Raw genomic sequence first — 21,460 nt, forward strand, 5'->3', positions numbered from 1 at the left:
GATTTATGACAAAAGCATATGGTTGATATTCACCTTTGTTCCCTAAGCACCATTGCATAGACACAGTTTCTATACTTGAAAAAAACCCAAATCCGTCAAGGAAAGCATCTTCTAAATCTTACTGCTGTAAGCTCATTTTCCTGAGCTGTTATTACACATAATGAGAGACTTGATTTGACAGCTCCTATAATAACACATTACAAATTTTTCATTGGATGTGTTTTTTTACCTTAAACTCCTGTAATGGCAAAACCATTTTTCTCAAAGCTGATTGGCTGTGCAGGTCTACAACAGTGCTTAAATGTGACCCAAGAACTTCCTGGCAAGGAGGAATCTTTTTATTTTAAGCCTTTTTGGTATAGAACATGAAATCTTCATGAAGAATTTTTGTTTCATCACTAAGAAATAAATGTGTCTAGCTCCTTGAGATCTCCCTGGCTTCAACAACTTGTAGTCATTTCCATTATAGACCATTAAGAAATATTTATTTCAAAGACAGGCTAGCAAAATTTAAGTAAAAGTTATTTTTTATATATTGGAGCTTCTAACTGGCATTGGGTGAGTATTAGAGATTATCAACATAAATAATATACTGCCAAATAATGAACTGAACTCAAAGATACTGGTTGACTTCCTGATTGCATTCTTTGATGGTGGCTGATAATTGTTTTTTGCAGACTAATCTTCTGATAAAACTTTAAACTTCTTGGTTTATTTGGTGTATGTATTTTTCTCAGACACTTTCTTCCAACCTACCTAGATCTCATTTAACACTGGGCTTTTGTACACATCCCCATCAAGCAGACAAGTTTTTTTGTTTTCTTTTGTTTTGCTTTGCTTTTTTAGGGCTGAGGCACATGGAAGATCCCAGGCTAGGGGTCAAATCAGAGCTGCAGCTGCCAGCCACAGTCACAACCATAGCAACGCCAGATCTGAGCCATATCGTGACCTACATCACAGCGCATGGCAACACCATGTCCTTAACCTACTGAGTGAGGCCAGGGATCAAACCCGCATCCTTATGGATAATATTTGGGTTCGTTACTGCTGAGCCACAGTGGGAATTCCAAACAGACAAATTTTGTCAACACTGACCGTACTAAAAGTATCTCTAAATGCAGTGCTTAGGTCATTTTTCTCTCTGATTTAGCTTTCCCTCTACTCTTAAAGCAACAAAAAATTAAGCTTGATTTTGAGGACTCTTCAATAAAGGTAGAGTTGAAGCTTTATTCATTTATTTGTTTAGTTTCTACATTTGAGTTTCTTCTCATACAAAATCTACATTTTTCTTGAAGGCTTATGAAAATTTTGGTGAAAAAATGCTGCTTTCGTGCAGGCATGGAGCCTCTTCTCCTAAGCTAGATAACTTGGTGAGTATTTTCATTTATTTTTCCTAATACAAACAGGTCACATATCAAACCAAATATTGTCAGAAGTACACTTGAGAGGATAAAACACTATTTAAATAAATCAGAAGACACAAAGAGCATCCGAGTTCACCGATGGGCTAGTAGAACTAGGAACTTACATGGTCATTATATTTCATAGCAATTATTTTAAGTGTTATCTCCAATTAAAAAGAAAAACAGCGAAGCATAGACTTTCATCCAATTGTAAAATTTTTTAAATGGAAGGAATTTTAAAAATCATCCAACATAATATATTAATTTTATAAAAGAGAAAATGAGTGACATTTTATATTTGCAAAATAAAAGACCACTTCTTCCTACATGGGTGCATAACATTATCAAGACTCTCAATGAAAGCTACTATAAAGATTAGATGGATAACTAAGCAAGAGAGAAATTAACATACAACAATTCCCCCAAAATCTTGGGCCATAATCTGAGAAAGTAAATTTAGGAAAGCATTCACCAATATTCTCCTTATTAACTTCCTTGTGTTGTAGCCTATACTAAACACACTAGTTTCAATTATTTTTAGTTCTCTATAATGTTATGATTCTGAAAATCTTCAATTAGCAGGAAAGGCATTTACTTTAGAAGCATATTACTGTTTATTTTGTTTAATTACATTCTCTCAGTTTCTCTGATACATAAAAAGTAATTGATGACACCTACAGTTTAGAAAAATGATGAAATGTCTTTTAATTATATCGCTTCTATGGGAAGCAAGCAGAAGGGTGAACACTGGCTCAAATCACTACTAGATGCATTTCATGCTCAAAAAAAAAAAAAACAAAAGAAAAAACAAAAGGAGTGAGCAAATACTGGTATCTATGTCTTCCTTGTGCTAGGAATTGTATCTGATATACCATGAAAAGTTTCTGATTAAAACTTTTATTTTTGTCTACTGTATATGCAAAGGGAACAGTTTTCTTAAGGAATTACCCACGTAAATGGTTTAGAATAAACCTTGTTCAAAGATCCAAATAGCAACTCTTAATTATACAAACCTTGCATAATTACCATACTAGAGGAGGATAAGTAAAATCCATGAAAACCATCTCCAAACTTCATATATAAGTCTATAATTTCAATCTTTTCTCTGTGTTTAATCATTGTGTCTAACAAAGAGATAAAGCTATATTTTTGCCTATTTTTTTCTATTTCTCTTAACAGCCCTTGAGTAGAAGTGATTTGTAAAAAGATGAAATAGTAATAATGAAACAATAGTAGAGGAAAGAAGAAAAGCAATAGGATTGTAGAATATTCCAGTTTATATAACTAGCCTCTATATAATGGAAGGTAGTCTACAGCACCTTAGAAAATAGCTCAGAGTACTGATTTTTGGATTATGCCGTAACTGAAACTGAGATTATTCTGAACAGTAAATATAGTCAGACCCTACTATGCCTTTCTAAATTAGCCTAGCAACTAGAAATTCAAAATAACAATATTTGTATTTTTCAGATAAACACCCAATTTCTAATTTCCACATCCCAGTGCTATGAGCCATCTTTTCAAGCATCAATGTTTTCTCTCTCTCTCTCTCTCTCTCTCTCTCTCTCTGCCCCCTCTCTCTTACTTTTATCTTTCCTTTTAACTGACCCTTTTGGCAGCTTAGAACAGTACCAGGAAATAACCATCTAATAGTTTCTTAATGTAAAATAAACATGGCAGCAGAAGCCCCTATCACTGTGTATATCTGTACTCTCCTTGATAGGCAGGTAGGCTAGTGCCTAGATAAGCACCTAGTGCCTAGATAAGCACCAAGTGACCCCAGCATAATTACTTCACAATTCAAAAATAAAGTCCAGTTTTGTATTCTAGGTACCAAGTGGAAAAATGAAGATTCTCCTGGTCTTTCTAGGTCTGCTTTGCTATTCTGCTGCTATGCCAGTGAGTATTTAAAAAATTTTTGAGGACTTTTCATTATGTTCTATTTTTGCATATGGGGGACAATTATCGGGTTTATTTCAACTGATGTTCTGAATTTGCCACAAATATTCTCTCACTTTCAGATGCAAATGCCCCGAATGCCTGGATTTAGCAGCAAAAGTGAGGAGGTATGTATGTTCCTTCTCAGGAAAAACATTTTCCAGAGCCCTGTCCTGAGAATTCATTTTAAATGGAGAATATTGGAAAACTTTCTGATATATAAAACCTCTTACAAAAGAGGTAGAGAAACTCTAACTCTTAAACTCTCAAGTCAAGGCAAAGTAGTTACTTCCCCAGTGTCATCTCACCTATGTGCTTAATATTGCTTTTCAAGGTAAATGCGAATCTGTTGTTTTCTTCTTTGTTAAAGTTTTCAAACTGGCGAAGGTAGCCATTTTTACCAGAGCTTGTTAAAAGGTAGATACTTAAGTATATAAATATATTCTACATGACTCATGACCAGGATGATTAGCCAAAACCAAAACACATCAGAAAGGAGAATCATCTTTCATAGGATTATCACATTCTTAAAACCTGAAGGCCAAAAAAGTAAAGCAGAACATTCAAAAACTTCAAAGTAGATAAGAATTTTATTCTCTATTACTCCATATTGATTCTTTTCAAAATAAAATCTGACTTAAAAGTGCCATAGAAGTTTCTTTAATTGCATATTTATTTTATATTCATGCGTAACTAGTAAAAGACATTGTGACTGCTGTACCTAAAAATCATAAATTTAGCTTATTTCTTGTGATTTCATTGAATAAAAAATTTCACTTTGTGCAGCTCCCATCATGGTTCAGTGGTTAACAAATGTGACTAGCATCCATGAGGACATGGGTTCCATCCCTGGCCTCACTCAGTGGATTAAGGATCTAGTGTTACTGTGAGCTGTGGTATAGGTTGCAGACACGGCTCAGATCCTGCGTTGCTGTGGCTGTAGTGTAGGCCTGCAGTTGTAGCTCTGATTCAACCCCTAGCCTGGGAACCACCATATGTTGCAGGTGAGGCACTAGAAAGCAAAATTTAAAAAAAAAATTTCACCTTGTGCCACATTAATGGATTTCTTTGGTTACAGATGATGCGCTATGGTCACTTCAACTTTATGAACGCCCCACATGTAAGTTCCACTTTATATTATTTCTAATGATTTCTTGTTCATATACAGATAAATATATTATGAGGTTTGTCATAGCTAATAAAGACATGTTTTAATTAATCATTATAAGAGTTTCAAGGAAGAAAAATCATTTCACCCGTCCCCTTACACCAAATTTTCTTATTTTTTAATATTTTACTTTCTTGTAGATAAAAGCACTTATTAATTACATTGTTTATTTATATATGAGAGAAATTCGTTCTTAGAAAAGAGTACACAACATGTATTTACAAATAATGAGAACAGAAAATAGCATCAGTAAATACAGGGGAGAGGGCAAAGTTTTTATTTGGATTATCTTGAAAGATAACCCTAAAATTATAAAATAAGTTTTTATCTAATTTTTAAAATTTAGGTTATACTATCCACTACATGATAACTCTTACAATTAATTAATAATGAATCAAGTATCAGTTGAATCTTTTGGCATAAACTCTTCTAAAAAAACTGTTTAATAAGTACAATAATACTATACATTACTTTTGACTTTTATGTCATGATCATGGGAACCATTTGGACAGTAGGGAGGTGAGGGAATCAAGGACTTCATCCATTTTTCCCTTAATATTCTTCATTCAAGTCATTCTCCTTTAAAGCCTGTCACCTAAAACCATCATCATTGTCAATTTTCTCTTCTTTAGCTACTGGTTGTCTCAACTCTTTTAAATTCTCATTCTCAGTTTTAGCAAATTTGCCAGTGATGTGAAATTTTCACCAACTTATTTGGCATGAAATCCTACATCTTAATGCAAGATTTGCAATTTTGCCTTCCATGTATGCACGTGGCATTTGCACAGTATTGTGTGTGCCATCCCTAGACAGTGACAGCCTGATTAAAGAAGCCCACAGATAGAGACTGGTGTTAAATCAGAGAGGGAATGTTTGGAAACAACTTTTGTAGAAAGTCAATTCGTACATTAGCATCTTCAGATTATAACTACTTTTGCTTCCCTGCCAACCATATAATTGTGGAGACTTTCATAATCAAAATGGAATTAATGAGGGTTTACCTGTCATCAAGAAGCATAGGGCCCAAAATAAAGATGTTTAGACACATAGGTTTTATTCTTCTCTTTCTTTTTCTTTTTTTTAAACACTCTCACTTCATTTGTCTTCTTCTTGCTCTTTCGCCTCCTTGTCCATGCAGCCTGTAACAAGTCATAGGAATTTTGAACTTGATATCAACTCCTCTATAACCTGAATTGTACACTTCCTACATGAATTAGGGCTTCAGAGTTAGAAAATGATAAGCCAAATTCTTTGAGATTTCTCACCTAATTCTGCCTTTTGCTTTGTTTGGTCGGTTTTCTGAAAGACTGAAATTCATTTCTGTAAGAAAACATGTAAAGAAATGCTAGCTAAAGATCTTGAAGTTTCTACTGTTAACTTAAGTTTTTTAGGCTTTTTAAGGTCCTGGGCTCAGTTTCAGATACTGACAGAAGAGAGTGGGGAGAGCTGGAATCTCACCCTCATGTAATCTTACTGTTACCTCTTTGCCTTGCAGATGGCACACCTGGGCACCTTGTATGGAAATGGTATGCAGCTCCCTCAGTTCTTCCCACAGTATCAGATGCCTATGTGGCCTCAGCCACCACCCAACAAGAAGCACCCACAGAAACCTTCAGCATCCAAACAGCAGAGCAAAACTGATCCAGCCCCAGAGAGCCAGAAACCCAACCAGCCTCAACCAAAAACCCCCACGCCAAAGCAGCCTTTAAACGAGCCGTCACCTACTCCAACTCAGCCTGAAGAGGAAACCCAGACACCTCAGGTGAGGCTTGGCCATAAAAATTCCACACCAGAGTCATAAATGGCCTCAGAGGGACTGGGAGGGCCATGCCACCCCCGAGACACACTTCCTCCAGTGTTCCCCAATACCAGTACTGCTGTGTGCAAAATAGAACCATTAGCTTTGACACTTTCTTCCAAGGTGATAGTGCCACCACCTATCCAAAACTGCCTGGTGAGTCTCTTCTAGCCTTTATTTGATGAAAAATTATCCAAATACTTTTGTCCTCAAGAAGCTCCTTTTAAAATACAGAGTAACAAGGTATAAACATGAACAACAGTAGAAGAGTCAGAGAACAGAGATTCAAGTCCTTTTATAGTCCTTATTAGTGGTATGACTTTGAGCAAGTCACTTGGCCTTTCTAGACTCCAAGTTCATCTCGAGTAAATGAAACGTTCTAAGTCCCTTCCAAGCTATGCTTTGATCATCTGAAATATTGCCCTGAAAGTTAACACTGCTTCCAGAATTTTAGGATGGCGTTAAGTCTAGTCCTGACTTAAGGCAAGAGGATATACAAATGGTTTTTCAAGATCTCATCCAAAGTGGAGCTTCTAAAATATTGTCTTGAGTCAGTTAGTTTTCATTATCATATCTATTACAGATGTAGAGAATACAAATTGAATAAAAAGACACCCCTGGATTTGAATGCTGGCTTTAATCATTTAACAGCTATGAGACTTTGGGCAAGTGACTCAGTTTCTCTTCAGAACCTTAGGTGAAATGGGAATAATCACAGAACATATCTTTTATGGTTATGTGACTATTAAATGAGCTTACCAATATAAAATTCTCAGCACATTACCTAGAACACATGTGCTCAATAATACTAATTGTTATTATCATTAGCTCTACCATTTAAACAATTCACAGTTTAATGCAAAGAAAGATGTAGATGACCAAATTCTAAATAATTGTCTTTAATATGTTTTTTTCATTTTTCGTTTAATCTTATCATTTCCACATCATTCTGATTCTTTTGTTCTCTCTAGGCATTTCCACCGTTCGGCAATGGGCTATTTCCCTATCAACAGCCACTGTGGCATGTTCCACATGTGAGTTTTTTTCCTTAAATTAAAAGTTTAAAAATAGTATTTGCATGATATATCTCCAGCTAATTTGAATTCATATATTCTAAATGGAACGTCATATGCCAATCAGTAGAGAATACGAAACAAAATCACATCAGTAATCACGTAGGAAAAGAAAGAATTTTTTAAATGGATTTTTCACTCAGACACATTGGTGCCATACACACAGCCTAAATCATTCAATACTACTAATAACTTCAATAATGAATTAATTTCAAAGGGTTGTGCTCCTCCATTACTGTTCCTCACCCAAGAAATTAGAAAGCACAAAGATTATCCTCACTTAATATAGTGGGGAAATTAGGACAAAATGGAGTTTAAAAATTGTAAGATGAGCTATGATTAGACTAAGATCTTTCCATCATATACTATTATTTCTAGCCACAGATATTTTATTATACAGCATCTCACAAAATAATAAAAAATTATTTATAAGAATCTTTTAAAGTTTAAAATCATTAAAATAAAACATAATATTGAAATTGCATGACAGGTATTTAAATATGAATCACAAAATAAACTACATGAACTAAAGAAATATTAAAGCCAGTTGCAGTTACACTAATGAAAACAACAATAAATATTTCATGACTCCTCTTTCAGCTATAACACTGGTTTTTCTTGTCTACAACTCTGTAATCAAGAAGGCTTCTTATCACCAAAGAACAATTCATTTCAAGGAGTAAAAATTCCTTACATTTTTTTCCTTAAAAGAGTGACATCCTTTTTACTGAATATACTGAACTAAGAAAACTAAGGCAGTATACCAAGTAAAGATTTTAAAAGCGTATGAATATGATTCTCTTGCTGAAAGAGCTATTAATCTCATCTACATAGAACTTCTTCAAAGTCTATGGTAGCTGAACTGCTTTTTTAAACCATCCCCTGAGCAGAAACTTTAGTAATAAGCCAGGAAGGCTTGTCAGTTTGTTACCTGAAGTGTGAACAAAACATTCTAAAAATAACTTCATCATTTTTAATATGCATTATTAAATATTCTAATATGGATATTTGGATCCTAATAGCACTCAAATATCTGTGGGTGTGTTTGTGTATTGGTGATGGGGTGGGATGATTGCTAGGAGATGCAGGCACACATGGTATTTTGAGTAAGATAACCCAGGATCCAGCGGAAGCTTTTGTATTTACCAGAATTCAATGGTGGTTATGACATAATTATTAATAGCTAGACTGTAAGAGCTAATGACTCAGAAGCTAAAAGCCGGCAACAGTGCTAACACGAACTTGACCTATTTTTTAAAACATCTTGAGTTTTACAAACAAATGGCAACGGAGAAGTGATTTTTTTCTCTGTGTTTGTTGTGTTTTTCACCTTTCAGAGGATACCACCAGGCTATGGACGTCCACCAACCAGCAATGAAGAAGGCGGGGTAAGTGCTAGAAAAGCTACATTCCTCATAAGGAATTAAAATCCGAAAGTCTCTGCTTATTAATAAGAAAGTTAAAATGTTACACATGAACCTATAGTTGAAGCATCCATGCTTTTAAAAAGAAATGAAATAAACCAAGTCAATAACCCCCCAAAAATAAATATGTCATTTCTCCTCTACATGCACTGAAATACTCACCCCACAGGTTAACCAAATAACATTTGCTCAAGGGTGGTACTGGACTCTAAACAGTGGTGAAACAACTAATAAATAGGAATGAAGTAAAGTTATCTTAGAATGTTATTCCCAGAAGAGAATTAAGTAATCATCTAATGTTGTCATTATACAAATAAATTGAAGCCCGGAGAAGATAAGGTACTATTCAGTTTTATCTCCTGCGTTAGTGGATAAATTGGATCCAGAGCCAAAGTCTTCTAATGTTCTTTCCGATGGTTTTTTACTCACCACGCTAAGGACCAAATGCAGGTATATACTGTTTAAATATTCCAGCGCTTTATCTCAAATGGCCACTGTAGTGACTGTGGCGTAGCACCCCATCCCTGCAGTGTACTTCCTCTTTTTCCAAAAAATGTGTCTTCAGTGAAATGTGGAAACCTGACAGCTCTCAGGGGCAGGGGCTGAGAGCTCAGTAGTTAAAATAATGACACTGAAAATGCGTATGTCAATAATGGCATGAGGTGCTTTCAGATATATCATCGTGAAATAACCCCAAATAAAAGTGATTCAGGTAAGTGTATGCAACCTAGAAATGGACATTTTACATTTTTACAAACATTTCATGAGAGAGTGAAGTGGGATGACCCAGGCAGTTAGCACAGGCACTAAGAGAAAGAAATTGGGCACATTGTCTGATTTCCTGCCTGTGGTCCAAGACATAGCCTCACCCATCTATCTCTTCATCTCTACCCACAAATAGGGATAAAAAAACTTTTTCTCTAGATTGTATTTATTGTTTTCAAAGAAAAATTAAATGACCTAAATGCCACACAAATCCCTAAAAAATATATGGACAGAGCTCGTGATATTACATCATTCATTAAACAAGCATTTATTAATCACGTCCCTAGTGCTAGGCAAAGATGAGAAGAATGTTTTCACTCAAAAACATCACATGGGAGTGTCAAGTGGGAGAATCACTGAAAAACAGGCAACCAAAATTCAGTGGGATAACTGTTAAAGCAGAAGTCTAGACTGCCATGGACACCTGGGAGTAGAGTCAAATTCTGCCCAAGGAAGCCAGGAGAGAGAAGGGGGCATTCAAGCTGAGTCCTGAAGATGAATCCAGTTCTCCAGGAGCGATGAATGCGCAGGTGAAGAGAAAGTGCAGTCTGAAGAAGCCATGTGCAAAGGCACTGAAACATAGGGTATTCAGAGAACTAGTAGTAGTTGTGATTTTTAAATTATTATTTATTATAGTAAGAACACAACCTGAGATCTACCCTTTCAGCAAATATTGAAGAGTGCAGTGCAGTGTTGTTGCCTATAGGTACTATGTTCTACCGCAGACCTCTAGAGCTTATTCATCCTGCTTAACTGAAAAGGCAAGCCAAGCCCGTTGATTAGCAATTCTCCATTTCCCCTTCCCCTCAGTCCCTGGCAATCACCATTCTACTCTTTGATTTTATGGATTTGACTGGTTTAGATACTTCCTATAATGGAATCATGCCATATTTATGTTTCTGTGACTGGCCTGTTTCACTTAGCATAATATCCTCAAGGCTCATCAAGTTGGTATATGCTGAAGAGTTTCCTTCTTTTTTAAGGCCATTGTGTTTAGCACTGCACGTACCTGTGATTACAACTGCATAAAGTACAAGGGGGAGGAAATGAGGCTGGATATATTCTTTATGGACCAGATGATTGCTTAAAATAATAATTATCATAATATTATATAATGTATAACACATCAGGCACTGAGCTTTATATATGTTACCTCATTTGACTATCATGATAATATATAAGGTAGACTTAATTAATATCTCCATTTTACAAAAGAATAAACTGAGATTAGTCCAGAGTCATTCCCTCAGGACTACTGGAACGGGGATTTTTTTTTTTTATAATTTTTTTTATTTTCCCACTGTACAGCAAGGGGGTCAGGTTATCCTTACATGTATACATTACAATTACATTTTTTCCCCCACCCTTTCTTCCGTTGCAACATGAGTAGACAAAGTTCTGGAACGGGGATTTTAACCCCTATTTGTCTAAACCTCCACTCTTTAGCACCATGCTTTGTATGTTATGCTATGGGTTTAGAGTATATCCTGTAAGATAAGAGAAACTTTAATTACTATTTAAGTAGGAAAGGGACAGAACTTTCCCGCACATACCCCCAACCTCCACCACTCTGATGGAATCAATAGGCAAGATTAGAGGAAAGTAAAATCATATCCAGAGCAACCAGTAAGAAAACTGTTGCAATAGTTCAGGGGTACTAGGGATAAGGGAGGAGGGGACAAGGATGTAAGTTTAGATTTTATGTGATTTGGTCATTAACTGCCTGAAAAAAATAAAGGGGAGAGTGGAAACTTGGGAAGCTGGGTAGATAGTGGTGGAATGCTGTTAGATACAGAATACTGGAGAATGAGGGTTTGGGGAAAATGAGTCAGTCTGGATATGTTCAACTGGAGGTATTCATGAGATCTTCAGTGTAGAGGTCTGTCTCAGCCTCAGTAGAAAGTGTCATGAGCCAGAGTTATAGCTCTAGAAGTCATTGGCCTGTTTCCATATTGAAAGAATTGGCCTGCAATAGATTGCTTAATGTGGGTGTGTAAAATGAGAACAGAGGAATACAGTGAATAGCGTATTAAATCCTAAAAAAAAAATTTTTAATAAAAAAAAACGTAAAAAAATTGTTTAAAAACTCAGATTTAGAATCCAGACCTAGGAAGAGAAAACTGAGAAGTAATGGTTAGAAAGTTAGAGTACCAGGTAAGAGAAGGAGAGGGGTCATGGAAACCAAGGAAGAATCAAATTTCAAGAAAGAAAGCATAGCCAATGGTGTTCAAAAGAAGTGCGTAGCAAGAAAATAAAAAAAATTTAAAAAAAACTAAAAAAAGAAAGAAAAAAATAAGAAAATTTTTAAAAATTAAAAAAAAAAAATTTACTACCACTTTAAAAAATTGCAAGCAGCACCATGGTAAGAAACAGGGAGTAATTATCAATGTCCATCTTCTCCCCTATAGAATCCTTACTTTGGATTTTTTGGATATCATGGATTTGGGGGCCGTCCTCCTTATTACTCAGAGGAGATGTTTGAACAAGATTTTGAAAAACCAAAAGAAAAAGATCCTCCCAAAACAGAGACTCCAGCCACTGAACCTTCAGTTAATACAACAGTTCCTGAGACAAATTCTACCCAGCCAAACGCACCCAATCCCCGGGGAAATGACACCAGCCCAACAGGAACCAGTGGCCAGGGGCCTAACCCTAGAAGCAACCCTACAGGTCAAAACGGCCCTGCAGTTAATGTTTCAGGCCAGGGAGTTCCAAGAAGTCAAAGCCCATGGGGACCAAGGCAGACAATTATTCATGAAAATTATCCAAATCCTAACATCCGAGGTTTTCCTGCAAGAAGACAATGGCGTCCTCCTGGTCCTGCTATGGGGCACAGGCGTAATGGGCCTTTTTACCGAAATCAACAAATTCAAAGGGGTCCTCGGTGGAACTCTTTTACTTTGGAAGGCAAACAAGCAGTTCGTCCAGGATATCCAACATATCGCAGAGTTTATGGTTCTACTGCAAGAAGTAATCCCCCCAATTATGCAGGAAATTCAGCGAATCTCAGAAGAAAGCCTGAGGGGCCAAATAAGAACCCTATGGTAACCAATGTTGCTCCTCCAGGTCCCAAACATGGTACTGTTGACCAAAATGAAAACATCCAAAATCCAAGAGAGAAGCAAGTAAGTCAAAAAGAAAGAACAGTCATTCCCACAAGGGATCCAAGTGGCCCCTGGAGAAACTCTCAAGACTATGGGATTAATAAATCAAACTATAAACTGCCTCAGCCGGAGGATAACATGCTAGTCCCAAATTTTAATTCTATTGATCAACGTGAAAACTCTTATTACCCAAGAGGGGAGTCCAAAAGAGCCCCAAATTCTGATGGACAAACCCAAACCCAGATTATTCCCAAAGGGATTGTTTTAGAGCCAAGAAGAATCCCATATGAATCAGAAACTAATCAGCCAGAATTAAAGCACAGTGCCTATCAGCCTGTGTACACTGAGGGAATCCCTTCCCCTGCAAAGGAACATTTTCCTGCTGGAAGAAATACTTGGAATCAACAAGAAATCTCTCCACCTTTTAAAGAAGATCCTGGGAGGCAGGAAGAACACTTACCTCATCTTTCTCATGGCTCTAGAGTACATGTTTACTACCCTGACTATAATCCCTATGATCCTAGGGAAAATTCACCATACCTTAGAAGCAATACATGGTATGAAAGAGATGATTCTCCCAATACCATGGGGCAACCTGAAAATCCACACTACCCCATGAATACTCCAGACCCAAAAGAGACAATCCCGTATAATGAAGAAGACCCAATTGATCCAACTGGAGATGAACATTTCCCAGGACAAAGTAGATGGGATATGGAGGAGTTGAGCTTTAAAGAAGACCCAACAGTCAGGCACTACGAAGGTGAACAATATACCTCAAATCAGCCAAAAGAATACCTTCCCTATTCCTTAGATAATCCATCAAAACCCAGAGAGGATTTTCTTTATGGTGAATTTTACCCCTGGAACCCAGAGGAGAACTTCCCATCATATAATACAGCTCCCACTGTATCATCACCTGTGGAGAGCAGGGGCTATTATGCCAACAATGCTGTTGGACAAGAAGAAAGCACTATGTTTCCTTCTTGGAGCTCCTGGGATCCCAGGATTCAAGCCCAAGGGCAGAAAGAAGGGAGACCATATTTAAACAGAAATTTCTGGGATCAGTCAACAAATTTATACAAGACCCCTACTAGTTCACCACACCAGAAAGAGAACCAGCCTTATTCCAATAACTCCCCAGCTGGTCTTCAGAAAAATCCAACATGGCATGAAGGTGAGAATTTGAATTATGGTATGCAAATCACTAGGTTAAATTCACCAGAGAGAGATCATTTGGCTTTCCCAGATTTAATTCCTCCAGATTACCCAGGAGGTCAAAAAGAATCACATGTCTTTCACCTAAGCCAGAGGGGCCCTTGCTGTGCTGGTGGCTCCATGTGGCCCAAGAACAATCCACTTGCTCTACAAGACTATACTCAATCCTTTGGTCTTGCACCAGGGGAGAACCCAGACACCAGCACTGGGTATGCAGAAGATAGTCATATTAAGTATGCAAGACAGACTGTCTCCCCGACAAGCATTGTACCTGGCCAAAGAAACAGCTCAGAAAAAATACTGCCTGGAGAAAGTCAAAACCCAAGTCCTTTCAAGGATGATGTGTCCACTCTGAGGAGAAGCACACCATGCTCTGTAAAGAGTCAGTTGAGTCAAAGGGGAATTATGCCCTTGCCTGAAGCCAATTCCCTTCAATCAAAGAATACACCTTGCCTCACAAGTGATCTTGGGGGAGATGGAAACAATGTTTTGGAACAAATATTTGAAGGCAACCAGCTCAATGAAAGAACTGTTGACCTTACTCCTGAGCAGCTTGTTTTTGGTACACCTGACGAAGAGCCCAGGCCAGAAGGAATCCCAAATGAAATGCAAGGCAATGAGAGTGAAAGGCAGCAACAAAGACAATCTAGCATCCTACAGTTACCATGTTTTGGCTCCAAATTAGCAAATTATCACACCTCTAGCATTGGAACCCCATCTAGCCTTGGAAGGCAAGACTCATTTGATGGGGATCCAATTATGCCTACTGAAACTCCTAACTCTTTGGCAGGGCTAGCTACTGGGGCACAGTTTCAGAATATAAATGTAGACCCACTTAATGAAGATGAACACACTCCATTTGATTCTCTTCAAATAGGGACCAATCCACAGGACCAGGTGCAAGATTGCTTATTACTTCAGGCCTAGGGATTATCTCAACCAAACATTCTTTGGGGAAGGAAAAATATCTGCTATTCTACAGTGGTTTCCAGATATTTTCCTGTGTAAAACTCAATTAAGTATCTCACGCTCTTGGTGATGCTTAAGTTTTTTGCCATTCCGGCAATAGTAGGTTGGGCCTCTGGGGTTTGCTAGATCCTGTACTGTTACTAATTAACACAGACCTAAAATGAATGAATAAATAAATATTTTTAAAAAGCAGGAAGGCTATATAACCACCACTGCCTAAAAACTTGGAAACCACTTACATGGATTAGTTTACCTTTCCTTGCTGATTCTTCCTTTTAATCTCAAAGTTCCAAACCTGCAAAATTGTCTTGTTTAACAAGACAGAAAGGCAGATGGATTTTCCATTTTATGTATGGAGATCTAGTATAATCCTCATGCATTGTACTTTTTTGTTCTTGTTGGTCCTTGTCTTTTCTTTTTTCCCAGTTAATATTTTCTTTTCAACTTTTTTCTTCCACTATCTTTTTTTCCTTATCATATCCTTTTTTACTTTTATTCTTTTCTTTTTACAGCCACCACCTGTAGCATATGGAAGTTCCCGGGTTAGGGGTCAAATTGGGCTACAGCTGCAGGCCTATGCCACAACCACAGCAATGCTGGGATCTGAGCCACACCCATGATCTACACCTCAGCTTGCAGCAAAACTGGACACTTAGCCCAGTGAGCAAGGCCAGGGGTCGAACCCACATCCTCACAATATGTCGGGTTCTTAACCCGCTGAGCCACAACGGGAACGCCTCATTTCCTTTTTTAATCTTCCTTCTTCTCTTTCTTTCTCAGCCATCCATGTTTAGTTTTCTATTTTTTCCTTCCCCATCTGTTATTTCTTATATAGTAAGCTATCTTTAACCATCACTAGTCTTACATCTACCTTCTCCATTACGTCTTTTTCTCTTCTCACCTTTCCATTCTTTCTCCCAATGTATCTCCCACTTTCCTTCTCTGTAATCCCTTTCTTCTCTGACTCCTTTCTTCCCATCCATGTATCTTTTTCCCTGCTACGTCATTAGCATATCCTAACATGGCACATCTCTCTCTCTTTGTGTCTACCCTAAATCCTGTCTTAATTTTTTCCTTGGCCCAGCCAACCATCAATGTAGAATATTATTTCAAAAATAATAGATACTACTACCTACTTTTATTTTTAATTTTCTTATGATCTTTACCAGGTAGACACAGCTCAGCCAGGGGAACACATTTAAGAAGAATGGGGAAAGAGGGGCTGGTTACCCAGAACTAGGAGCCTAGTGATGAAGCTTAGGAAGGTGGGGAGGGAAGGACTCCCTGTCTGTGACTGAGCATCCAGATAAAGAGTAAGACCTGCCAATCCCCAACATCAACTCATAATCCGTAGGACCTAGAGAATACAGTTGGGTAAATACAAAACTAAACAAGTAAGAGAAGCACTCCATGGTTAATTTTCTTCAGCAGTACCATATAAACGATCCTACCATTATGTGCTACTAACATAAGGACTTATTCTTCATGTCCTGGTGAAATTATTCACAGGCACACTTTCTTTATATCTTGATTAAACTGTGTAAATTATTTTGTAAAGTAGATATTTCTATATTGCCTTGCTTAGAATACATCGAGGTGTTTTGTTTTGTTTCTATTAATGGTGCCTTGGCCTATTCTCTGTATATTCCTTCTTGGACAGGAAGAATTCTCAGAATTATCTAGAAAGTTACCTTCTAGTTTGGGAGTTTCTTAGAAAATTTCCTAGGACAGATTTTGTAAGAAGCTCTCCGACATTTGGGAAAGTACAATGTTGAAAACTTCCTAAGGAAAGAAATCTTGTCCTTTGAGTCTTCTCAAGTTCCCTGCAGAGTGTCTTGCACATAGTAGATAGCCAATAAATATTTATTCATTGACTGATTTTAAAGCAGTCCTTAAAGCTCCCATGGAAATACCAGTGTGCTTGTCCTGTGGGTAAAGCATCTGGAATGATGAATGAGCCACCACACTCTGAAGCTTTACCTTTTCAGCAACATTTGCATTGTAGAATCTCAGGGTAAGAAAGGAGCTTAGCGCTACACTATCTAGGTCATCTACTAGTTGTTTAAATCCACCACCAGATTTTAATTGCACATCAAAAAATTATTGACTTATTCTATATAAAACTGTCTCAAGAATTATCCTCGTCAAAATAAAGTACATTATTATGTTTCACTACTTTTTCCAAATGATTTTTAAAATTTAGATATGAATACTCATAAAACACTCATTCACTTCAATGCTTCATCAAAATGCATAGATCATATATTTCTTTTGGCCGATATGCCTGTGGACAGACCTTCATCTGAGAGGCCCTTACCATCCGAGACCTCTGTAATGCAAAATGTAAAGGCACAGTGGGACAAAACCAGCTACTGAAACTGAGAATATAGAGTGAAAGGGGGGTGAAGGGACATCCCAGCAGAAAACAACTCTTCATCTCATCACTGTCAGTACCCTTGTGCAAACCTGAATACCTGGGCTGAGCTCCTCACAGTAAAGAAGTTATTCTATGTGCCCTTGCTAAGTTATTGATTAAGCTTTAAAGTCAGCCTAAGATTAAGGTGCCTGCAGTGAGGTGGCAGGCCCTGAAAGCAATCCCCTCCTGTCTCTGGCAACCCCATGCCTCCACATGTCTCTATGGTGAGTTCCTATGTCTAGTGGTCGTCGCCTGCTGATTCTAAAATGCCTGGTTAGATCCTGGTGATGACTCTAGCTGAGAAAGGAGAAAAATATAATATCTGAGGATGAAAATAAGAGAAAATCCAGAAAGGCTAACACACACTTGTAAGCTTTTCTGTCTCACAGCCTAAAGGAGATTTCTCTAGGGAATAGTTCAGCATTGATCCAGTTGGCTGGAGGAAATCTTGCATTTTTTCACTTAAGCAAGAAGCAAAATAAGATGATAGAAATATAGGGTCCAGTCACCTCTGAAAACAGACTTAGGAGCCATTATCACAGAGATTCTTCCCTGGCTTTCTGGGTGCCTTGGACATATTTTACTTTAGTCATTCACATCAAAGTTTTACTTTGTACATCTTTAAAGAAAACTCACGAGATGATATGTAAGTTATCATTTGTTTTGACATATCTCTGCCCTCACTTAACCCAGTCTCCTCCAGTCATGACTCTAAGAACCCTAAAGTAGATTCATCTTGCTCTCAGGAAACTAAAAATTTTTTTTCTGCTTTTTAGGGCCACATCTGCGGCAAATGGAGTTCCCAGGCTAGGGGGGAGAATTAGAGCTGTAGCCACCAGCCTACACCACAGCCACAAAAACACAGGATCCAAGCTGTGTCTGTGACCTATAGCACAGCTCCTGGCAACGCCATATCCTTAACCCACTGAGCGAGGACAGGGATTGAACCTGCATCCTCATAGATACTAGTCGGGTTTGTTACTGCTGAGCCACAAAGGGAACTCCCTTTCTGTTGGGGTTTTTTTTTTCTTTTCCTTTGCCAAATTTTATTTCTAAAAACCAAAAAGAGAACCAGACACGCAGGACTTGAAGTCAACAGTTCTGTCCCTCCTTTGCAAATCTCAAAGGTTTCAGTGTGACTCAGACCAACTGCCCAATTAAAACTCAGAAGAAACTGCACTTGATAGAAAAGAGGTAACCATCATTTCACCACAGGTTACAGCTACTGGTTTTGTCCACCTGTTCTTCCTTGCTTCTGTACCTCATCCCTAGCTCAACAATATTAGCCACTGGATTTTTTTTTTCTGCTTCCCCTTTAAATTCAGTAAACAAGATTCAGCTGTTAACAAACAGAATACCATGCTGAAAAAGCAGAATTCTTTAAATAAAGGATCCAGGAGGAAGCTAAACTGTAATCCCACACAGACATAATTGTGAAATAGATGAAGCTTCCCTCAGTACCCCTTCACCTCCCAAATCAAGATCCTCTGCTCTCACAGTACCCCACCCCCCAACCCCGTTTCATCTCGATGGGAACCCAACACCCTCTATTTCTGTGTTTCAGCAACTGGGGCAGTAATTTCCTCTGTACTATCCAAATAACCAGGCCTCATTCCTTTTGGCACTGTCAGGTATTTGCTGTGGTTAAACTAGCAAAAATATTCTTCCTCAAGGGTTGGTGAATATGTAGGCCTCCCCATCATCCACCATGCCCTTAGAGAGTCCGTCTAATCATGCCATATTTAGAGATGGTAATGGTAAAAAAAACTTTGGGTGGCATCTTGTCAGTCCTCCAGCTATTGAACCACGCTGGGAGCTGCCTCCTTTCCCTAAGATTCAGGCTATATTTGAGAGTACTGCATGCTATAACGCATTTCTCAAGCATTAATGTATATATGAATCACCTTGTTAAAATGCAGGTTTTGATTCTGTGATTCTAGAGTGGGGCCTGCAATTCTGTTATGAACATGTTCCCAGGTGACGATAAATCAGCCAGTTGGTAGGTCGGACCTGGAGAGGCGAAGTACAAAGCTATTTCCCGTAAATAAGAGATAACTGCACACTCACCAGAAAAGGAACAGAAAAGTCTCAACCACTGAAAAAACTGAATATCACCAATTTGAGGGGATTTTTACCAATGAAGCATGTAACAGATTCAATAAAGAACACAAAGAGAAAGACAGGCAAGCTAATTCTGTCAATATTCCTATATGTATGTTATGCTTCTTCCTGTCGCTTTGCCTGGCTCATGCAGTTCTAGAAAGTTCTATTTCTCTCCATGAAGGCCCCATTCCACTAAGATCTCCTCCAACATTACCCCAGCCCTGAGATCCCCAGCATCCTCAAAGGCTCACAGCACATCATTTTTTATACTTAATCACCCATTGTCTTGTATCATGTGTTGATTTTTTTTTTTCCTGTGTTAGTTCGACCTACAGAAGAGGGAAGAAAATTCCTAAAAAGCGAGGCCCAGATCTTATTCATCTTATGTATCCCTCATAGCAACTGGCATTGTACTGAGCAGAGTAGATGCTAAATAAGCGTCACTCTTTAAATACATTTTGTAAATGAATAAAATTTAGAATTTACCAAATTTTAATACAATAAAGTTTAAAAACGACCAATATTTTTCTAATTACCAAAATACTCATTGTAGAATATTTGGTAAATAATGAAAAGTAAAAGGAAACAAATAAAATAACATAATCCCACTATCCAGTGTTAACATTTTGGTTTATTTTTCCCTTTTACGTGTATATGAGAGTAACTATTTTATGAAATAGTCTAAATTTCCCTCTTCATATTAAATAAGGAATTTCCACACAATTAGAAATACTTAAAGCTTCATTTCCGTTGCCTGTAAAATATTCTGAAATATACACTATATTATTTCCCTTCGATGATGGGCTTAAAGTTTCCTTATGAATTTTCACTATAATAAATAATGTTCTGATAAATATCTTTATGCCTCTTTGTCTATATTTCTGATTACTTCCTCAGAAGTGGAATTACTGGGGGAAATTGTCTGAAAATGTATTTTAGACAGGATAATATACTGAATGAGAGCACTGGCTTTGGAATCTGAAAGTCTGGATCCAATTATCAGTTCTCCATATACTATTTGCCAAACCTTAATAAGATTACTTTATCTCTTTGCATCTTAGCTTCATCATTTGTAAAATGAAGATAGTACTGGAGTTCTCATCATGGCTCAGTGGTTAATGAATCCGACTAGGAACCATGAGGCTGTGGGTTCCACCCCTGGCCTTGCTCAGTGGGTTAAGGATCCAGCATTGCCATGAGCTGTGGTGTAGGTTGCAGCTGCGTTGCTGTGGCTGTGGTGTAGGCCACCAGCTACAGCTCCAATTAGACCCCTAGCCTGGGAATCTCCATGTGCTGCGGGTGCGGTCCTAGAAAAGACAAAAAAAAAAAAAAAAAAAAGATAGTACTCATTTCATAGGGGATTTAGAGAGATTAAATGAAGCATGTTAAAATGCACATGCATAGTACTTCAAAAATCAACCACTAGGTGGAGATGGCAGTTTATAATTTTAAAGTACTGGTTCTAGGGCAATTCCCAAACAGCGGCACCTGAGAATTTTTTGAGAACTGTAGTTTCTTCTGTAGAATCCCAGAACTACTAATCAGCATCTCTGAGGTTGGGGCTCAGCAACCTGTTTCAATGAGTCCTCCCAGTGAGTCTCACACACCCTAAAGTTTGAGGATCACTGATCTAATACATCTTCACATTTTTCTCTGATGTGTTGCCTAGGCAGGGAGAAGAGTTAAAAGACAACACAGAATACCAACTGGTAATTGAATGCTACAAAAGCTACACTAAGTGATATACATACATTATGGCATGGGTTATTATTTTTATAACAGTTACTTTTATATTTTATGAGATAGTTCTTTTTATCCTCATTTTTCAAACATTATATCGATGAACTTGCCCATAGTGACTTACCAGTTAGCCATGGATTTACCTACTATACTACACTGCCACCCCAAATCCTGTCTTAGTATCCTTGCCATACTCAATCGTCATTGTCTGGGAGCAGCCCATGGACCTCACACAAACACAAAGACAAAGGAGAGGTTTCTTTCACAGCTGTCTTATCTACGGTGATTCCTCATGTATCCTTTCTAAATTGTCCACTTAAATGTATAAATAAAACTAATAG

At 37.7% G+C, this 21,460-nt stretch overlaps 1 protein-coding gene across 1 annotated transcript; it reads left to right on the forward strand.

Annotated features, from left to right (window-relative positions):
* ENAM (enamelin) lies at positions 338-15,052 on the forward strand. The gene is given in 9 exon segments (NM_214241.1): positions 338-558; positions 1,296-1,370; positions 3,234-3,302; positions 3,425-3,469; positions 4,420-4,461; positions 6,005-6,271; positions 7,279-7,341; positions 8,718-8,768; positions 11,978-15,052. Coding segments are annotated over 8 exon segments (3,429 nt in total). The 5' UTR covers positions 338-558; positions 1,296-1,319; the 3' UTR covers positions 14,819-15,052.

Source organism: Sus scrofa, chromosome 8, assembly GCF_000003025.6.
Source record: "Sus scrofa isolate TJ Tabasco breed Duroc chromosome 8, Sscrofa11.1, whole genome shotgun sequence".
In the NCBI taxonomy this organism is placed as follows: domain Eukaryota; kingdom Metazoa; phylum Chordata; class Mammalia; order Artiodactyla; family Suidae; genus Sus; species Sus scrofa.